The sequence below is a fragment of the Procambarus clarkii genome, unplaced genomic scaffold (genome assembly GCF_040958095.1).
Source record: "Procambarus clarkii isolate CNS0578487 unplaced genomic scaffold, FALCON_Pclarkii_2.0 HiC_scaffold_275, whole genome shotgun sequence".
Classification (NCBI taxonomy): domain Eukaryota; kingdom Metazoa; phylum Arthropoda; class Malacostraca; order Decapoda; family Cambaridae; genus Procambarus; species Procambarus clarkii.
Window position 1 is genome coordinate 87,955 of NW_027189308.1, and position 21,551 is coordinate 109,505.

At 38.0% G+C, this 21,551-nt stretch overlaps 2 protein-coding genes across 2 annotated transcripts; one reads left to right on the forward strand and one right to left on the reverse strand.

The window, feature by feature from the left end:
• Positions 1 to 313: 313 nt before the first annotated feature.
• Positions 314 to 1,186, forward strand: LOC138361280 (uncharacterized). The gene is made up of 2 exons (XM_069320654.1): positions 314 to 487; positions 747 to 1,186. Exons 1-2 carry the CDS (start codon positions 389 to 391, stop codon positions 969 to 971), a joined length of 324 nt encoding a protein of 107 aa, XP_069176755.1. The 5' UTR covers positions 314 to 388; the 3' UTR covers positions 972 to 1,186.
• A 17,152-nt stretch (positions 1,187 to 18,338) lies between these two features.
• On the reverse strand, positions 18,339 to 20,877 carry LOC138361279 (uncharacterized). Its single transcript, XM_069320653.1, has 3 exons — positions 20,676 to 20,877; positions 19,715 to 19,856; positions 18,339 to 18,929 (listed from the first exon to the last, which is right to left on the reverse strand). Exons 1-3 carry the CDS (start codon positions 20,769 to 20,771, stop codon positions 18,580 to 18,582), a joined length of 588 nt encoding a protein of 195 aa, XP_069176754.1. The 5' UTR covers positions 20,772 to 20,877; the 3' UTR covers positions 18,339 to 18,579.
• Between the last annotated feature and the right edge of the window lie 674 nt (positions 20,878 to 21,551).

A 21,551-nucleotide genomic window follows, 5' to 3' on the forward strand; every position in this document is an offset into this window, starting at 1 on the left:
TTGCCTCATCATAGCCAAAATGGTATGTAACTACATCTCATTTTATCAGGGGTTACAATTCGGCCTTATCAAGATAACTAACATTTAGCATGCATAATGGATAAGCTTTACTTATTTTTGAAGTAAAATATCATCACTACTGTTTGTAAAATAGGTGCAGTATCATAATCCGTAGGTTTTTATCAGGTTGATACTGCACAATAAACTATGTATAGTATGTATAATGCAAGTACCTAAACTGTAATTACATTAAATTGAGTTGTAGTTTACTTGCAGTAAATATAATTTTCCTCTTTTATTAGTGTCCCTTGCTCAAAAAAAGAAGGCAGTAGAAGATGTGGAGCTTCAGAAGAGATCCAGAGAAGAGCAACAACACACTGTTCAAGAAATGCTGCATTATCTCGCATATTACAAGAATAAGAGAGAGATTTTAACCGAACATACTGAAGAGTTGTTATGTGGAATTTTTCCTTCATATCTAAGCAAGGTAAGCTAACAGCCTAAATGTGTGTTGCAATTCAGTTCTTCATAAACATTTTTCCAGCAGAATTTTATACTTGAGTAAAGTCTTGCTATTTACAACTTTGACAGGTAGACAATTCCATGGTTTTCATATACTGTACTGGTGTGTTTTACATATATTTGAACTTTTACCGAAAACTTTATTTATTTATTCTAATTTCTTTAGTATTTTCAGGGAAATTTGTAAATGTCTTAAACCCCATTAAATAGTCTATATATTACAGGATCCTAACAAGTACACTATTGAAGAGAAGCACCTATCAACCAAAAATAAGAGTGGAATCTTGGCTCTTTTGAAGCAAGGGCAAAAGTTGTGTTCTGACAAGCTGAGTGATGCAAAGCGTTTATTTGGATACCAGGAAGAGGATGTTGATGTTTCCGAGCCCTACCTGGAGCTTTGTGACAGTGAAGATGATGATGATGAAGATGAAGATTTACTACTAAACTGATGATACAAAAGTTAAGTATAATAAATTTTACCTGATTTCTCTTGCTAATTTCTCTTACTTAATTTCTCTAATTTCTAATTATCCTAGCCCTAAGATTACTACTGGCCTCCATTGCCTTGCCTGCACTTTGTTTCCCCCTTAACCATATCACTCATTCTTACAGGTGTGAGACAGAGAGGTACAAGATCATCCAAGAGGAACAACACCTGAAGCACCCAACATTTGGGTGTTTTAATTAATAAAAACGCCCTTCATGGCTTCACTCATCCTGGCTGGTTTAATTAAAAAAACCTAACCTAAACCTAATATATATACCTCTAGAGTCAAGGGAGTTAAGTTTTAGGCTGCACAATGAAACTGCTATTGACAATTTTATAACTGCTGCTGATAATGTCTGTCCTGTGACTTTTTTGTAAGCATAACCAAAAGGCTTAACAATCCCTTGCTTACAAAGGGAATACTTAAACCCATTAATAAAAAACATGACCTTGAGAAGAAGTATAGGTTAGGAATTGTCTCCAAAGAATTCTCATGCTCTTCAACAGGTCACTTGAACTCCAAACCTTTCCAGTTATCCTAAAAAAAGCGAGTTACCCCTGTACACAAATGTGGTGATCTCACAGATGTTAACAACTACAGACCTATATCAATCCTGCCTAACTTGTCAACATTTTTTGAAAAGCTACTTGAACTTGAACTCCAAACCTTTCCAGTTATCCTAAAAAAAGCGAGTTACCCCTGTACACAAATGTGGTGATCTCACAGATGTTAACAACTACAGACCTATATCAATCCTGCCTAACTTGTCAACATTTTTTGAAAAACTAATCTACAAGCAGTTTTACTCTTATCTAGCCAAACACCATATACTTAGTACTAGGCTGTACAAGAATATAACAACTCTTGTATATATCTCAAAAAAAAAAAAAAAAAAAAGCACAAGACGAAGCTTGAAAAAGTTTAGTGGTATGCCAATAGGCTAGTCCCAGGACTAAGAGGCATGAGTTACGAGGACAGGCTGCGAGAAATGCAATTGATAGGGTACATAAAGATAAACTGTTTAACACGGGTGGTAGGCGAACAAGGGGACACAGGTGGAAACTTAGTACCCAAATGAACCACTAGGATGTTAGAAAGAACTTTTTCAGTGTCAGAGTAGTTAATAGATGGAATGCATTAGGCAGTGATGTGGTGGAGGCTGACTCCATACACAGTTTCAAATGCAGATATGATAGAGCCCAGTAGGCTCAGGAATCTGTACATCAGTTGATTGCCAGTTGAGAGGTGGGACCAAAGAGCCAGAGCTCAACCCCCCGCAACCACAACTAGGTGAGTATACACACAAACACACACACGTACACACACACACACACAGACACAAACATACACACACTAATGCCTCTATTCACCTTGCAGTAAATAGGAACCTGAAAGTCAGGAAGCTGCTAAAGGCTGCATCTTGGGGATGTGTGAGTGTGTTAGATAAAAATATATGTTGTTTAGATATGATGGAGGAAAAGAGGCCGAGAGTCGGTACATTAGACAACCGACGCTTAGAAAGGCGGGGTCCAAGAGCTAACAGCTAAATCTTGGAAATAATAAATTAAAATATTTAATACACCCACATACATGTTTCACATTATTTTGGCTGAGGGCACACTGAGGGCTGATGGCCCCGTCGACGGGGCAGGAAGTCGGTGGTTGATCAAAGGCCTCCCACATCCTCCACATACCTGAGGATTATTCCGGCTTAATTTTAAACGGAAGTAATGTCTTGGCATTTACGGCTTCAGCGGGTGGGTGGGTCCGTGGGTTTATTACACTGTGAGTGAAAACAATCGCCTATTCTCTATTTTATATTGCGGCTTGTAGAGCTAGAAGCTGTTGCCTCTTGTGTGCGTTGCACAAGGGGATTAATATCTGGATTAATAGCTTTCAATATTTCCAGTATTTTTTAAGGTAACGCTTAAATACCGAAGATACTGCTATTGGACACCGCTTAATTGACAATGTTTCAACAACGCAGGCTAAAGATGTGCGTGGCTCCTGCTATTGCAATGATGCTCATTTGTTTTTCAATGATGGGCCTTAGTTGCCCCCTCTCTAACTTACCGTTCTAAATACCCCTTCTCCATCTTCCGCAAACATTTCCCCTCATACATCTCCCCCCTTTCCTCCTGTCCCCCCTGTCCCCCTTGTCCATCTTTGTCCCCCTGTCCATCTTTGTCCCCTGTCCCTCACTTTGTCCCCTTGCCCACATTTTCTGTCCTCTGTCCCAGATCCCTTTCCCCCTCTCTGTCCCCCTCTCTGTCCCCCTGTCCCCCCTTTCCATCTCTCTGTCCCCCTGTCCCTCTCTATCCCATTGTCCCTGTCTCTGTCCCCCCTGTCTCTCTCTGTCCCCCTGTTCTTCTCTGTCCTCCTGTTCCTCTCTCTGTCCCCCTGTCACTCTCTGTCCCCCTGTTCCTCTATGTCCCCCTGTCCATCTCTCTGTCCCCTGTACCTCTCTGTCCCCCTGCCCACTCTTTCTGTCCGGTGTCCATCATCTGTCCCCCTCCCTTTCCTCCAGTCCCCCTATCCATCTCTGTCCCCTTGTCCCTGTCCTCTGTCCCCTCTCTCTTGGTCTCCTGCCCCCCTCTCCTCCCTCTGTCCCCCGGTCCCCCTCTCTGACCCTGTCCCTCTGTCTCTGTCTCTGTCCATGTCTCCCTCTCTGTCCCTGTCTCCCTCCCTGTCCCACTGCTCCCCCTCTGTTCCCCCGTCCCTCCTCTGGCCCTGTCCGTCTGTCCCTGTCCCTCTGTCTCTGCCTCTCCTCGTTTCTGACATTCTCTGTGTCAGCCTATCTCTCTGTCTCTTTCCTCGCTCTATCTCTGTCATTCTCTCACTGACTTTGCATATCCTTATCTATACGTCTCTGTGTCTAACATTCTCTCCCTGACTCTGTCTATATCTATTTCTCTGTCTCGATCTTCATCTCTTTCTCTCTCTCTCTCTCTCTCTCTCTCTCTCTCTCTCTCTCTCTCTCTCTCTCTCTCTCTCTCTCTCTCTCTCTCTCTCTCTCTCTCTCTCTCTCTCTCTCTCTCTCTCTCTCTCTCTCTCTCTCTCTCTCTCTCTCTCCCTCTCTCTCTCTCCTTACATACATACATACATACATACATACATACATACATACATACATACATACATACATACATACATACATACATACATACATACATACATACATACATACATACATACGTACATACATACATACATACATTTATTTAACACATGTGGTACACGCACAAGGGGACACAGGTGGAAGCTGAGTACCCAAATGAGCCACAGAGAGATTATAGAAAGAACTTTTCAGTGTCAGAGTAGTTAATAAATGGAATGCTTTAGGCAGTAATGTGGTGGAGGCTGATTCCATACACAGTTTCAAGTGTATGGAAAGTGTATGTATTCAAGTGGCGGGACCAAAGAGCCAAAGTTCAACCCTTGCAACCACAACTAGGTTAGTACATACATACATACATAAGATATAAAACAGTGGAGGATTCCCAGGTAGAACAATCAACCACAATGCCCATTACCCCTTTACCCTGATGTCCTTAACTACACAACTATACAAGAGTCATTAACACGTGTAATGGCTGATCCCCCATCACGATAGCATAAAGACCAATTGCTTGACCCGCAGTCTGTCTTGCTCCTCAAATAATTTTCGGGTTAACATGAAAACGTCTCTCGAGTTTATCTTTCTAATGTTGTTTTCCCATCTTTCATTTTATCAGCTTAGTTCCTTTATTATGCCCCAATTACTCATCCCTTGAGCGGTAGTTAAACTGAACCCAAATTTAAAAAAAGTTCCTTTTGCTAAGCAAGCTACAGTCTTGATAAGTCAGATATATTGTTTGTTAACACATTTCTCAACAATGAACAGTCAGTTTTATCAAGCTAACATATCCTAACACAACGAGTGAGAGTATTAACTGGTCTAATTATTTTATTAGACCAGTATATATTATTAGATTATACTGGTATAATTATATATATATATATATATATATATATATATATATATATATATATATATATATATATATATATATATATATATATATATATATATATATATATATATATATATATATATATATGTATGTATGTATGTATGAGTGTGTGTGTACATGTGTATACAACATTAATAATTTTGTAACTAGCGTCAAACATTGTTATTTGCTTAGCTAAACGAACTAGAGGGTTCAGGTCCTGAACCGATTATGTGCCTCTGTAATCCTTTACACCACGGCCCACGGGATGGGTATGGGGTGCATAATAAAGAAAGCAATAGAAGAAATTGAAATTGCATAATACGGTTATTGACATTCAATAATAGTAAGATAAAGCAATGAGGACCAAATGGGAGACCAGTGATCAGTGTCTTGTATCCCCTGCAATACCTAAAATCCTACGTACCTCACTGACAGGCTCCAGTATGTTTCTGTGAATAATTCAATTTCTCCCACCCTACCCATCAACATTGGTGTTCCTCAGGGCAGCATACTTGGCATACTTGGGTATCCTTTGGAGGTGCTTATCCAGTTCTCACTTGAACACTGTGAGGGGATTGCCAGTTATGCCATGCAGTTATGCAATGTATGAATCTATCTATAAGTCCACCAATCTTTGTAAAAATTTCTTGTATGGATGTACCTTACCTAAATAAACATTTATTTATTTATTATTTATATTTAGGATTCATCAACTGCCAAAGATATTCACATGTCAGTATAATTCTGGCGAGAGAGAGGTTTGGGAAAAGCCGTTATACCAACTAGTCAGCAATAAGGGTGATATTTGTGGGGCACAGGCACGCTCGGCCTGGCCCATTAACCCCCAACTGACACTATAACTACTAGCTACTAGGTACATGAACATAATTACATAATTTACGTACATAATTTAAGGTACATAATTACTAGGTACATGAGGACTGGCCATTGTACTATATAGACCTGAAAAAGTGTAACTTAGCGACAACAAGAAAATATTGAATCACAAGACCACCGACGACCATTCCCTTACCCTGCCATAAACACTGAAATTTGACACCCTACCTCTGGAGCCACCCTGACCACAGGTCCACCAACTACATTTCCCTCCCTCCAACTCTGCCTCCACTTACATTGTACACACACATATTGTACACCACGCAAGTGTGGACTAGTGTGTAAATCTTACTGATACCACACTTAACCTTTATTCTTTCTCAATGTGTTGTATAAAAGGATCTGATTATACCGTTTCATTTCTAACTCCTTTTCTTGGAAGAATGCCACATATGATCGTACACACACACAAGGTCTGTATAGGGTATAGGCAAGGTCTGACAAGGTATACTAGGTGAGTACTAGTTGAGTACTTACACACAAGATATTCTAGGTGAGACTAGGTAAGTATACACACACACACGCAACATGTACTAGGTTAGTACACCCAGAAACAAGATATACTAGGTGAATACACACATACAAGGTATACTAGGTGAGTACTAGTTGAGTACTTACACACAAGATATTCTAGGTGAGACTAGGTGAGTATACACACACACACGCAACATATACTAGGTTAGTACACCCAGAAACAAGATATACTAGGTGAATACACACATACAAGGTATACTAGGTGAGTACTAGTTGAGTACTTACACACAAGATATTCTAGGTGAGACTAGGTGAGTATACACACACACACGCAACATATACTAGGTTAGTACACCCAGAAACAAGATATACTAGGTGAATACACACATACAAGGTATACTAGGTGAGTACTAGTTGAGTACTTACACACAAGATATTCTAGGTGAGACTAGGTGAGTATACACACACACACGCAACATATACTAGGTTAGTACACCCAGAAACAAGATATACTAGGTGAATACACACATACAAGGTATACTAGGTGAGTACTAGTTGAGTACTTACACACAAGATATTCTAGGTGAGACTAGGTGAGTATACACACACACACGCAACATATACTAGGTTAGTACACCCAGAAACAAGATTATACTAGGTGAATACACACATACAAGGTATACTAGGTGAGTACTAGTTGAGTACTTACACACAAGATATTCTAGGTGAGACTAGGTGAGTATACACACACACACGCAACATATACTAGGTTAGTACACCAGAAACAAGATATACTAGGTGAATACACACATACAAGGTATACTAGGTGAGTACTAGTTGAGTACTTACACACAAGATATTCTAGGTGAGACTAGGTGAGTATACACACACACACGCAACATATACTAGGTTAGTACACCCAGAAACAAGATATACTAGGTGAATACACACATACAAGGTATACTAGGTGAGTACTAGTTGAGTACTTACACACAAGATATTCTAGGTGAGACTAGGTGAGTATACACACACACACGCAACATATACTAGGTTAGTACACCCAGAAACAAGATATACTAGGTGAATACACACATACAAGGTATACTAGGTGAGTACTAGTTGAGTACTTACACACAAGATATTCTAGGTGAGACTAGGTGAGTATACACACACACACGCAACATATACTAGGTTAGTACACCCAGAAACAAGATATACTAGGTGAATACACACATACAAGGTATACTAGGTGAGTACTAGTTGAGTACTTACACACAAGATATTCTAGGTGAGACTAGGTGAGTATACACACACACACGCAATATATACTAGGTTAGTAACACCCAGAAACAAGATATACTAGGTGAATACACACATACAAGGTATACTAGGTGAGTACTAGTTGAGTACTTACACACAAGATATTCTAGGTGAGACTAGGTGAGTATACACACACACGCAACATATACTAAGTTAGTACACCCAGAAACAAGATATACTAGGTGAATACACACATACAAGGTATACTAGGTGAGTACTAGTTGAGTACTTACACACAAGATATTCTAGGTGAGACTAGGTGAGTATACACACACACGCAACATATACTAGGTTAGTACACCCAGAAACAAGATATACTAGGTGAATACACACATACAAGGTATACTAGGTGAGTACTAGTTGAGTACTTACACACAAGATATTCTAGGTGAGACTAGGTGAGTATACACACACACACGCAACATATACTAGGTTAGTACACCCAGAAACAAGATATACTAGGTGAATACACACATACAAGGTATACTAGTTGAGTACTTACACACAAGATATTCTAGGTGAGACTAGGTGAGTATACACACACACACGCAACATATACTAGGTTAGTACACCCAGAAACAAGATATACTAGGTGAATACACACATACAAGGTATACTAGGTGAGTACTAGTTGAGTACTTACACACAAGATATTCTAGGTGAGACTAGGTGAGTATACACACACACACGCAACATATACTAGGTTAGTACACCCAGAAACAAGATATACTAGGTGAATACACACATACAAGGTATACTAGGTGAGTACTAGTTGAGTACTTACACACAAGATATTCTAGGTGAGACTAGGTGAGTATACACACACACACGCAACATATACTAGGTTAGTACACCCAGAAACAAGATATACTAGGTGAATACACACATACAAGGTATACTAGGTGAGTACTAGTTGAGTACTTACACACAAGATATTCTAGGTGAGACTAGGTGAGTATACACACACACACGCAACATATACTAGGTTAGTACACCCAGAAACAAGATATACTAGGTGAATACACACATACAAGGTATACTAGGTGAGTACTAGTTGAGTACTTACACACAAGATATTCTAGGTGAGACTAGGTGAGTATACACACACACGCAACATATACTAAGTTAGTACACCCAGAAACAAGATATACTAGGTGAATACACACATACAAGGTATACTAGGTGAGTACTAGTTGAGTACTTACACACAAGATATTCTAGGTGAGACTAGGTGAGTATACACACACACGCAACATATACTAAGTTAGTACACCCAGAAACAAGATATACTAGGTGAATACACACATACAAGGTATACTAGGGTGCGTACTATTTGGAGTACTTTTTTAAAATACTAGGTGAGTACTATTGGAGTACTTACACACAAGATATTCTAGTGAGACTAGGTGGTATACACAAACACGACAGATACTAGTTAGTACACCCATGAAACAAGATATACTAGTGAATACACACATACAAGGTATACTATGTGAGTACTAGTTGAGTACTTACACACAAGATATTCTAGGTGAGACTAGGTGAGTATACACACCACACACGCAACATTACTAGGTTAGTACAACCCAGAAACAAGATATACTAGGTGAATACACACATACAAGGTATACTAGGTGAGTACTAGTTGAGTACTTACACACAAGATATTCTAGGTGAGACTAGGTGAGTATACACACACACACGCAACATATACTAGGTTAGTACACCCAGAAACAAGATATACTAGGTGAATACACACATACAAGGTATACTAGGTGAGTACTAGTTGAGTACTTACACACAAGATATTCTAGGTGAGACTAGGTGAGTATACACACACACACGCAACATATACTAGGTTAGTACACCCAGAAACAAGATATACTAGGTGAATACACACATACAAGGTATACTAGGTGAGTACTAGTTGAGTACTTACACACAAGATATTCTAGGTGAGACTAGGTGAGTATACACACACACACGCAACATATACTAGGTTAGTACACCCAGAAACAAGATATACTAGGTGAATACACACATACAAGGTATACTAGGTGAGTACTAGTTGAGTACTTACACACAAGATATTCTAGGTGAGACTAGGTGAGTATACACACACACGCAACATATACTAGGTTAGTACACCCAGAAACAAGATATACTAGGTGAATACACACATACAAGGTATACTAGGTGAGTACTAGTTGAGTACTTACACACAAGATATTCTAGGTGAGACTAGGTGAGTATACACACACACGCAACATATACTAGGTTAGTACACCCAGAAACAAGATATACTAGGTGAATACACACATACAAGGTATACTAGGTGAGTACTAGTTGAGTACTTACACACAAGATATTCTAGGTGAGACTAGGTGAGTATACACACACACGCAACATATACTAAGTTAGTACACCCAGAAACAAGATATACTAGGTGAATACACACATACAAGGTATACTAGGTGAGTACTAGTTGAGTACTTACACACAAGATATTCTAGGTGAGACTAGGTGAGTATACACACACACGCAACATATACTAGGTTAGTACACCCAGAAACAAGATATACTAGGTGAATACACACATACAAGGTATACTAGGTGAGTACTAGTTGAGTACTTACACACAAGATATTCTAGGTGAGACTAGGTGAGTATACACACACACACGCAACATATACTAGGTTAGTACACCCAGAAACAAGATATACTAGGTGAATACACACATACAAGGTATACTAGGTGAGTACTAGTTGAGTACTTACACACAAGATATTCTAGGTGAGACTAGGTGAGTATACACACACACACGCAACATATACTAGGTTAGTACACCCAGAAACAAGATATACTAGGTGAATACACACATACAAGGTATACTAGGTGAGTACTAGTTGAGTACTTACACACAAGATATTCTAGGTGAGACTAGGTGAGTATACACACACACACGCAACATATACTAGGTTAGTACACCCAGAAACAAGATATACTAGGTGAATACACACATACAAGGTATACTAGGTGAGTACTAGTTGAGTACTTACACACAAGATATTCTAGGTGAGACTAGGTGAGTATACACACACACACGCAACATATACTAGGTTAGTACACCCAGAAACAAGATATACTAGGTGAATACACACATACAAGGTATACTAGGTGAGTACTAGTTGAGTACTTACACACAAGATATTCTAGGTGAGACTAGGTGAGTATACACACACACGCAACATATACTAAGTTAGTACACCCAGAAACAAGATATACTAGGTGAATACACACATACAAGGTATACTAGGTGAGTACTAGTTGAGTACTTACACACAAGATATTCTAGGTGAGACTAGGTGAGTATACACACACACACGCAACATATACTAAGGTTAGTACACCCAGAAACAAGATATACTAGGTGAATACACACATACAAGGTATACTAGGTGAGTACTAGTTGAGTACTTACACACAAGATATTCTAGGTGAGACTAGGTGAGTATACACACACACACGCAACATATACTAGGTTAGTACACCCAGAAACAAGATATACTAGGTGAATACACACATACAAGGTATACTAGGTGAGTACTAGTTGAGTACTTACACACAAGATATTCTAGGTGAGACTAGGTGAGTATACACACACACACGCAACATATACTAGGTTAGTACACCCAGAAACAAGATATACTAGGTGAATACACACATACAAGGTATACTAGGTGAGTACTAGTTGAGTACTTACACACAAGATATTCTAGGTGAGACTAGGTGAGTATACACACACACACGCAACATATACTAGGTTAGTACACCCAGAAACAAGATATACTAGGTGAATACACACATACAAGGTATACTAGGTGAGTACTAGTTGAGTACTTACACACAAGATATTCTAGGTGAGACTAGGTGAGTATACACACACACACGCAACATATACTAAGTTAGTACACCCAGAAACAAGATATACTAGGTGAATACACACATACAAGGTATACTAGGTGAGTACTAGTTGAGTACTTACACACAAGATATTCTAGGTGAGACTAGGTGAGTATACACACACACACGCAACATATACTAGGTTAGTACACCCAGAAACAAGATATACTAGGTGAATACACACATACAAGGTATACTAGGTGAGTACTAGTTGAGTACTTACACACAAGATATTCTAGGTGAGACTAGGTGAGTATACACACACACACGCAACATATACTAGGTTAGTACACCCAGAAACAAGATATACTAGGTGAATACACACATACAAGGTATACTAGGTGAGTACTAGTTGAGTACTTACACACAAGATATTCTAGGTGAGACTAGGTGAGTATACACACACACACGCAACATATACTAAGTTAGTACACCCAGAAACAAGATATACTAGGTGAATACACACATACAAGGTATACTAGGTGAGTACTAGTTGAGTACTTACACACAAGATATTCTAGGTGAGACTAGGTGAGTATACACACACACACGCAACATATACTAGGTTAGTACACCCAGAAACAAGATATACTAGGTGAATACACACATACAAGGTATACTAGGTGAGTACTAGTTGAGTACTTACACACAAGATATTCTAGGTGAGACTAGGTGAGTATACACACACACACGCAACATATACTAGGTTAGTACACCCAGAAACAAGATATACTAGGTGAATACACACATACAAGGTATACTAGGTGAGTACTAGTTGAGTACTTACACACAAGATATTCTAGGTGAGACTAGGTGAGTATACACACACACGCAACATATACTAAGTTAGTACACCCAGAAACAAGATATACTAGGTGAATACACACATACAAGGTATACTAGGTGAGTACTAGTTGAGTACTTACACACAAGATATTCTAGGTGAGACTAGGTGAGTATACACACACACGCAACATATACTAAGTTAGTACACCCAGAAACAAGATATACTAGGTGAATACACACATACAAGGTATACTAGGTGAGTACTAGTTGAGTACTTACACACAAGATATTCAAGGTGAGACTAGGTGAGTACACACACACACACGCAACATATACTAGGTTAGTACACCCAGAAACAAGATATACTAGGTGAATACACACATACAAGGTATACTAGGTGAGTACTAGTTGAGTACTTACACACAAGATATTCTAGGTGAGACTAGGTGAGTATACACACACACACGCAACATATACTAGGTTAGTACACCCAGAAACAAGATATACTAGGTGAATACACACATACAAGGTATACTAGGTGAGTACTAGTTGAGTACTTACACACAAGATATTCTAGGTGAGACTAGGTGAGTATACACACACACACGCAACATATACTAGGTTAGTACACCCAGAAACAAGATATACTAGGTGAATACACACATACAAGGTATACTAGGTGAGTACTAGTTGAGTACTTACACACAAGATATTCTAGGTGAGACTAGGTGAGTATACACACACACGCAACATATACTAAGTTAGTACACCCAGAAACATGATATACTAGGTGAATACACACATACAAGGTATACTAGGTGAGTACTAGTTGAGTACTTACACACAAGATATTCTAGGTGAGACTAGGTGAGTATACACACACACGCAACATATACTAAGTTAGTACACCCAGAAACAAGATATACTAGGTGAATACACACATACAAGGTATACTAGGTGAGTACTAGTTGAGTACTTACACACAAGATATTCTAGGTGAGACTAGGTGAGTATACACACACACACGCAACATATACTAGGTTAGTACACCCAGAAACTAGATATACTAGGTGAATACACACATACAAGGTATACTAGGTGAGTACTAGTTGAGTACTTACACACAAGATATTCTAGGTGAGACTAGGTGAGTATACACACACACACGCAACATATACTAGGTTAGTACACCCAGAAACAAGATATACTAGGTGAATACACACATACAAGGTATACTAGGTGAGTACTAGTTGAGTACTTACACACAAGATATTCTAGGTGAGACTAGGTGAGTATACACACACACACGCAACATATACTAGGTTAGTACACCCAGAAACAAGATATACTAGGTGAATACACACATACAAGGTATACTAGGTGAGTACTAGTTGAGTACTTACACACAAGATATTCTAGGTGAGACTAGGTGAGTATACACACACACACGCAACATATACTAGGTTAGTACACCCAGAAACAAGATATACTAGGTGAATACACACATACAAGGTATACTAGGTGAGTACTAGTTGAGTACTTACACACAAGATATTCTAGGTGAGACTAGGTGAGTATACACACACACACGCAACATATACTAGGTTAGTACACCCAGAAACAAGATATACTAAGTGAATACACACATACAAGGTACACTAGGTGAGTACTAGTTGAGTACTTACACACAAGATATTCTAGGTGAGACTAGGTGAGTATACACACACACACGCAACATATACTAGGTTAGTACACCCAGAAACAAGATATACTAGGTGAATACACACATACAAGGTATACTAGGTGAGTACTAGTTGAGTACTTACACACAAGATATTCTAGGTGAGACTAGGTGAGTATACACACACACGCAACATATACTAAGTTAGTACACCCAGAAACAAGATATACTAGGTGAATACACACATACAAGGTATACTAGGTGAGTACTAGTTGAGTACTTACACACAAGATATTCTAGGTGAGACTATTTGAGTATACACACACACGCAACATATACTAAGTTAGTACACCCAGAAACAAGATATACTAGGTGAATACACACATACAAGGTATACTAGGTGAGTACTAGTTGAGTACTTACACACAAGATATTCTAGGTGAGACTAGGTGAGTATACACACACACACGCAACATATACTAGGTTAGTACACCCAGAAACAAGATATACTAGGTGAATACACACATACAAGGTATACTAGGTGAGTACTAGTTGAGTACTTACACACAAGATATTCTAGGTGAGACTAGGTGAGTATACACACACACACGCAACATATACTAGGTTAGTACACCCAGAAACAAGATATACTAGGTGAATACACACATACAAGGTATACTAGGTGAGTACTAGTTGAGTACTTACACACAAGATATTCTAGGTGAGACTAGGTGAGTATACACACACACACGCAACATATACTAGGTTAGTACACCCAGAAACAAGATATACTAGGTGAATACACACATACAAGGTATACTAGGTGAGTAGTAGTTGAGTACTTACACACAAGATATTCTAGGTGAGACTAGGTGAGTATACACACACACACGCAACATATACTAGGTTAGTACACCCAGAAACAAGATATACTAGGTGAATACCCCAACACCAACCTCACCTCCCACAGTACACATCCCACAGGTAACCCCAGCACCAACCTCCCACAGTACACAACACCAACCTCCCACAGTACACCTCCCACAGTAACCCCAACACCAGCCTCCCACAGTACACATCCCACAGGTAACCCCAGCACCAACCTCCCACAGTACACCTCCCACAGGTAACCCCAACACCAACCTCCCACAGTACACAACACCAACCTCCCACAGTACACAACACCAACCTCCCACAGTACACCTCCCACAGGTAACCCCAGCACCAACCTCCCACAGTACACAACACCAACCTCCCACAGTACACATCCCACAGGTAACCCCAGCACCAACCTCCCACAGTACACCTCCCACAGGTAACCCCAGCACCAACCTCCCACAGTAACCCCAACACCAACCTCCCACAGTACACAACACCAACCTCCCACAGTACACATCCCACAGGTAACCCCAGCACCAACCTCCCACAGTACACAACACCAACCTCCCACAGTACACATCCCACAGGTAACCCCAGCACCAACCTCCCACAGTACACAACACCAACCTCCCACAGTACACCTCCCACAGTACACCTCCCACAGGTAACCCCAGCACCAACCTCCCACAGTACACCTCCTACAGGTAACCCCAACACCAACCTCACACAGTACACCTCCCACAGTAACCCCAGCACCAACCTCCCACAGGTACAAAATGAAGCCATGAGAATTATCTTAGGATGCCCAAGAAATGCTATGATTGAGAAAATCAGGATGGAGTTGAATCTGCAGAGTATTGGGGATAGAATTGCAGAGATAAATGTAGCTTCTGCCATTAGATTAATGAGAGGTGGGGGAGCTAATGAATTGGTCCTCTCAGTTCAAAAGGTGGGAAGTACTGAACAATGTATGATGAAGAAAAGAGCATATATGAATACCTTATGTTCTAATGTTATTAAGTATGATGTTATTTCAGAGTGTATTGCTGTGCCCAAGAGAAAATTTACACCACCATGGGAGGATTGTAATGTAGATGTAGTAATTACTCCCTTGCAAAAGAAAAAAAGTATGTATGAAATAGGAGAGCTGAGGGCAACATATGATTGTATAATTAGAAAATTGCCTACAGAAAACACTCTACTACATGTATATTGTGATGGGTCAGTAGCTAGGGATGGGAAGGCAGGATGTATATTGTGATGGGTCAGTAGCTAGGGATGGGAAGGCCGGATGTATATGTTCTTAACATTCTGAAACCTATATTGTTTGCTGATGATACTACACTCATCTACTCCAACCCCAACCCACATACACTAAATACTGTAATGTTGTTAATAATGAACTAAAAAAAGTCCACTTATGGATGTCAACCAACAAACTAACACTTAACATAGAAAAGACCTACTACATCTTATTTGGAAGCAAATCTACAAATGCAATTCAGCTTCAGATGACAATGTAAACATTAGCAATAACAATGATGGAAAGTTTCTTGGTCTATTCTTAGACAAGAGACTCAACTTCAGTACCCACATACAACACATAACTAAGAAAGTCTCTAAAACAGTTGGTATACTCTCCAAAATCAGATATTATGTACCTAACCCTGCTCTCATCTCTCTATATTATGCACTAATCTATCCCTATCTCAACTATGGTATCTGTGCATGGGGTTCAACCACTGCAAACCACCTCAAGTCCATCATCACCCAGCAAAAATCTGCTATCAGAATAATATCAAATTCTGCTTTCAGACAACACTCAGCCCCCTTGTTTAACTCCCTAAACATGCTAAACATAATCTCACTCCATGAATTCTCTTGTGTCAACTACATTTACAAAACTCTGTTCTTAAATGCAAATCCTGCTCTGAAACTCTTCCTGGACAGATGTAATAGGACCCATTATCACCACACCAGAAATAAATATCTCTTTGATATCCCCAGAGTTAAACTTGTATAAATAAATAAATAAATAAATAAATATGTTTATTCAGGTAAGGTACATACATACAAGTAATGTTACATTAATGGATCGATATATAGATAGAGCTAGTACATACAATGCCTAAAGCCACTATTACGCAACGCGTTTCGGGCAGGAAAAACATTAATATCTAGAACTTAATACTAATTGAGCATAAAGAATAAAATGTGTTGAGAACAAATACAAATAAAGATAAAAAAAAAGAGGGAACATGACTGAAAAAGCAGCACAAATACAATAGGTTGACAAACAGTGTTGATTAAAAAAAAAAAAAAAATAACAGACATGGGTTGACAATAGAGGGGTAAGGTAGGTTAGTGAATTTATTAGGTAGTGTTTAGTTTTTATCTTAAACTGGTTGAGAGAGGTACAGTCTTTAACATGGTTGGGAAGATCATTCCACATTCTGGGTCCCTTGATTTGTAGAGCATTTCTAGTTTGATTAAGTCGTACTCTTGGAATATCAAAACTGTATTTATTTCTGGTGTGGTGCTCATGGGTTCTGTTACAACCTTCAATGAAGCTTTTGAGCTTATATGTATGTATTTGTAATGTATGTATGTAAACAATGTATTTATTATCATTTATCAATTCTGATAGAAATTACCTACTTAAAATTATCTGTTAGATTAAGGACCTGCCTGAAACGCTGCGCATACTAGTGGCTTTACAAGATTGTAAATACTGTACTATTCAATGTATTCTCACAACCCCAATGTACCTACTTGTATATATATAAATAAAATAAAATAAAATATTGTGATGGGTCAGTAGCTAGGGATGGGAAGGCAGGATGCAGTATGCCAAACTGAATTCGTGCGCCCCTTGAGGGACTTGAAGTAGAGGGATAGGGATCACAGGATAAGTATGGGTTGCACAAACTACTGGTAACAGGATGAGTATGGGTTGCACAATTAATTACTACAAAGTGGTTGAGTATGGGGTGCACGTAAATGAAGACTCCCAAGAAGCAAATCAGAGATCAGCCCAAGCTTCATCTTGAGGCAAAGCTCAATGCCTTAAGCCATATTGATGCTCTGTCCACAGAGCATTCTCTCTCTCAAATCATAATAGTACACTAATGGTTCCCTACACCACCCCTCAGGTGCAGCTGCAGCAGGCTTGGGTGACATGATGACTATGGGGTGCACAATAAACTAACACTCACAGAATGAGTATGGGCTGCACAATAAGCTACCTCTCACAAGATTAGTAATAAAGAAACATTAATTTTTTGGGTAGGGTGACTGAAACTCATCCTGGGGTAAAAATGTTTATTTAAATTTATTATAGTTAAATGAATTTAGTAAATTATTCCATATATTGTATTATAAGTGAATTGACACTAAACTATAAATGATACTAATAAGGTTTTAAAAATGAAAAACAGTAAAAATCCTTCATGTAAGATATGGAAGTTGAAAAGTAAATTAACTGTAAACTAAATTATAAACTGTAGACATAATATAAAGTATTATAAGTAAAATACCTATAAACTACCAAATAATAAGGTGTAAGGAACCATTTCTATTGTTTGTCCCTTTTTACCTGTTTCCTCAGGTATTTTAAAATTCCCGTTCCGTTGTTACTACACTGTTTTCCTGGTGTAGTTCCCTGTGGTTCAAATTTTACTACTTGTAGTTCTTGCTGTTTCTGAATGATTGCTAACGGTAGCCCTTGTTGCACCGGCGGAACTTTTTGTAAATGTTCCACCTGCGGAACTTTTTGTACTTGTTGAATTTCTTGCACCTGCGGTACTTTTTGGACTTTATGCACCTGCTGCACTTGTAGCTCGTCAGGATTTTTTTCCAAGGCATTATCGCTATCACCTTCTGATCCTAATGTAAGTTTATCTGCATCAAGCTTCCTTGTGCGTGCTGGAAAAAAAATAAAAATAAAAAATAAAAAATTTTGAAATGGAAGATCCTGTGTAACAAATTTAATCAGTTACTATGATCGAGCCGCAGAAATTTTACAGGAAAGATATGGTTGGGTTGACTGCATCTATCTGGACCTAAAAGAGGCATTCAACAGAATTCCACATAAGAGTTTGTTCTGGAAACTGGAACATATTGGAGGGGTGACAGGTAAGCTTCTAACATGGATTAAAAAATTTCAAACTGATAGAAAAATGAGGGCAGTAATCAGAGGCAATGTATTGGACTGGAGAAATGTCACGAGTGGAGTACCACAGGGTTTAGTTCTGGCATTCATGGATAAATAATAAATAAATTGTTCATGATTTTTTTAGACAAAAGCTAGAATATGCAGCAGTTGTATGGTGCCCATATCTTAAGAAGTACATGTACAAACTTGAAATGATACAAAGACGTCATGGGTGTCATAGGGGCCCCAGCACACTGGTTTGCTAAAGGGCCCTTAATGCTGTCGAGACCTTATGGGCCCTTGGACCCATTACGTTAAGACATAGTGCTGTATTGGGCCACACACTTTTTGCCATATACATCAATGACAGAGATGATTGAATTGAAATTATATATATATATATATATATATATATATATATATATATATATATATATATATATATATATATATATATATATATATATATATATATATATACATATGTATATATATATATATATATGAGAGAAAATAATAGGTGGTGATATATTTATATATTATGTGAACTACTTACACAAAAAGAAGTTAGTGGTGAAGATCTTCTTGTCCTCTTCTTGTATTACGTTGTTTGGTAGGATACCATGTGTCACCCGTGCTGGTCCTTTCTTGTAATAGATAACGATTGATTCATACCCACAGCCACGCAGATATGTTAGCTGAAAAGCAAATAATATTTAAACAATAACACTATCTGGGAAAATGCAACAAAATAAATGTTTGAAGCATAGCTGGGCATGTGCAATAGAACCCATAATAGAATCACAATACCAGAAATAAATATCTTTGATATCCCCAGAGTCAAAGTTATTCTGTGTAAATACTCTATGCAAATAAAGGGACCTTGTCTATGGAACTCACTCGCTAACAAATTTAAAAACTGTCCAACTTCTGCCATTTTAAAAAATAAAACCAAAAAGTACCTAAATTTTTTCTTGATAGTTTCCTAACTAGTGTATTAAACTCGCACTGTATCTTATGAAATCCAATGCCAGAATATATGTGCCTAAACCATACAACTTTTCCATTGTAATCATTGCTATCACCTTATATCATGATTGTTATATTGAATGCATATCTTACTATATTATACCTTGAAATATTCCTCAAATTATGCTACAATTTATATGTTGATAACCCTCAAATTTTACTTTAATGTACATAGTAATCTTTGTGATACTTTCTTACAATGTACCAGCCAATTTTTTCCATTTAAGCTTTAAATTGCCTATTTAAAATTATCTGTTAGATTAAGGACCTGCCCAAAACACTATGTGTGCTAGTGGCTTTACAAGAATGTAAAAACATCAATGCTATGTACTCTCATAATCCCAGTGTGCTAACTTGTATATAAATAAATAAACAAATAGTATGTAAGTACTGTACAGCATTATTCATGTTGATTCTATACCTTATCAAGCAAGTTCAGCATAAGAAGAATACAAATGAATACAACAGATGTAGACAAACTTCAATACCTGATTTTCAATCCTTCGTAGAACCCGGCTTGCTGTATTTCGTTCTAAAGCCTTCTTGCCTTTAAGTAGAAAACGGGCTTCCTCTTCTTTCTTCATTAATTCTCTACTGTTTCGGAAGTCACACTGGCAGAACTTGCAAACATTGCTTCGGACATGCACACATTGTTTGCAGTTTGTGCATCTCCTCAAGAATTTTCCTTGAAGACCAGAAGGAAATAGTTTCTAATAAAATACTTATATTCAAATGACCTATGCTGCAAAAATTATAAGTTAAATTGTTGTTAAAATGTACTACAGTAATTAAATATATTATTTAAATTATGAAATAATCTACATTAACACTAGTGAGAGCAATGTTAAAAATTTTAGGACTGCATCTGGAAATAACTTTAATTTTGGATGTGATTAACCATGCTGTAACTCGTATAACAAAACTGAGAGGAGTTGAATCCAACAGCCTGATTGACCAGGCTGTTAATTTCAAGCGAATACTATATTATTGGAAGAAAAAAAAATTATATATATATATATATATATATATATATATATATATATATATATATATATATATATATAATCAATATTGTAACTTTTTTTGTGTAATGACGTGTTTTCAAATAAAGTTAGATAAATATACACACATACCAAAAGAATAAGGGTGGTAGGAGAAGAAAATATGAAAGTGTTCAGTGAGGATCCACAAGGTCTTCTCTGAGTACTCTTTATTTTCTTCTCCGAGGCTATGGGTCCCTACACTTGCACCAGAGGTGGTACCCCTCATATATATATATATATATATATATATATATATATATATATATATATATATATATATATATATATATATATATATATATATATACATATATATATATA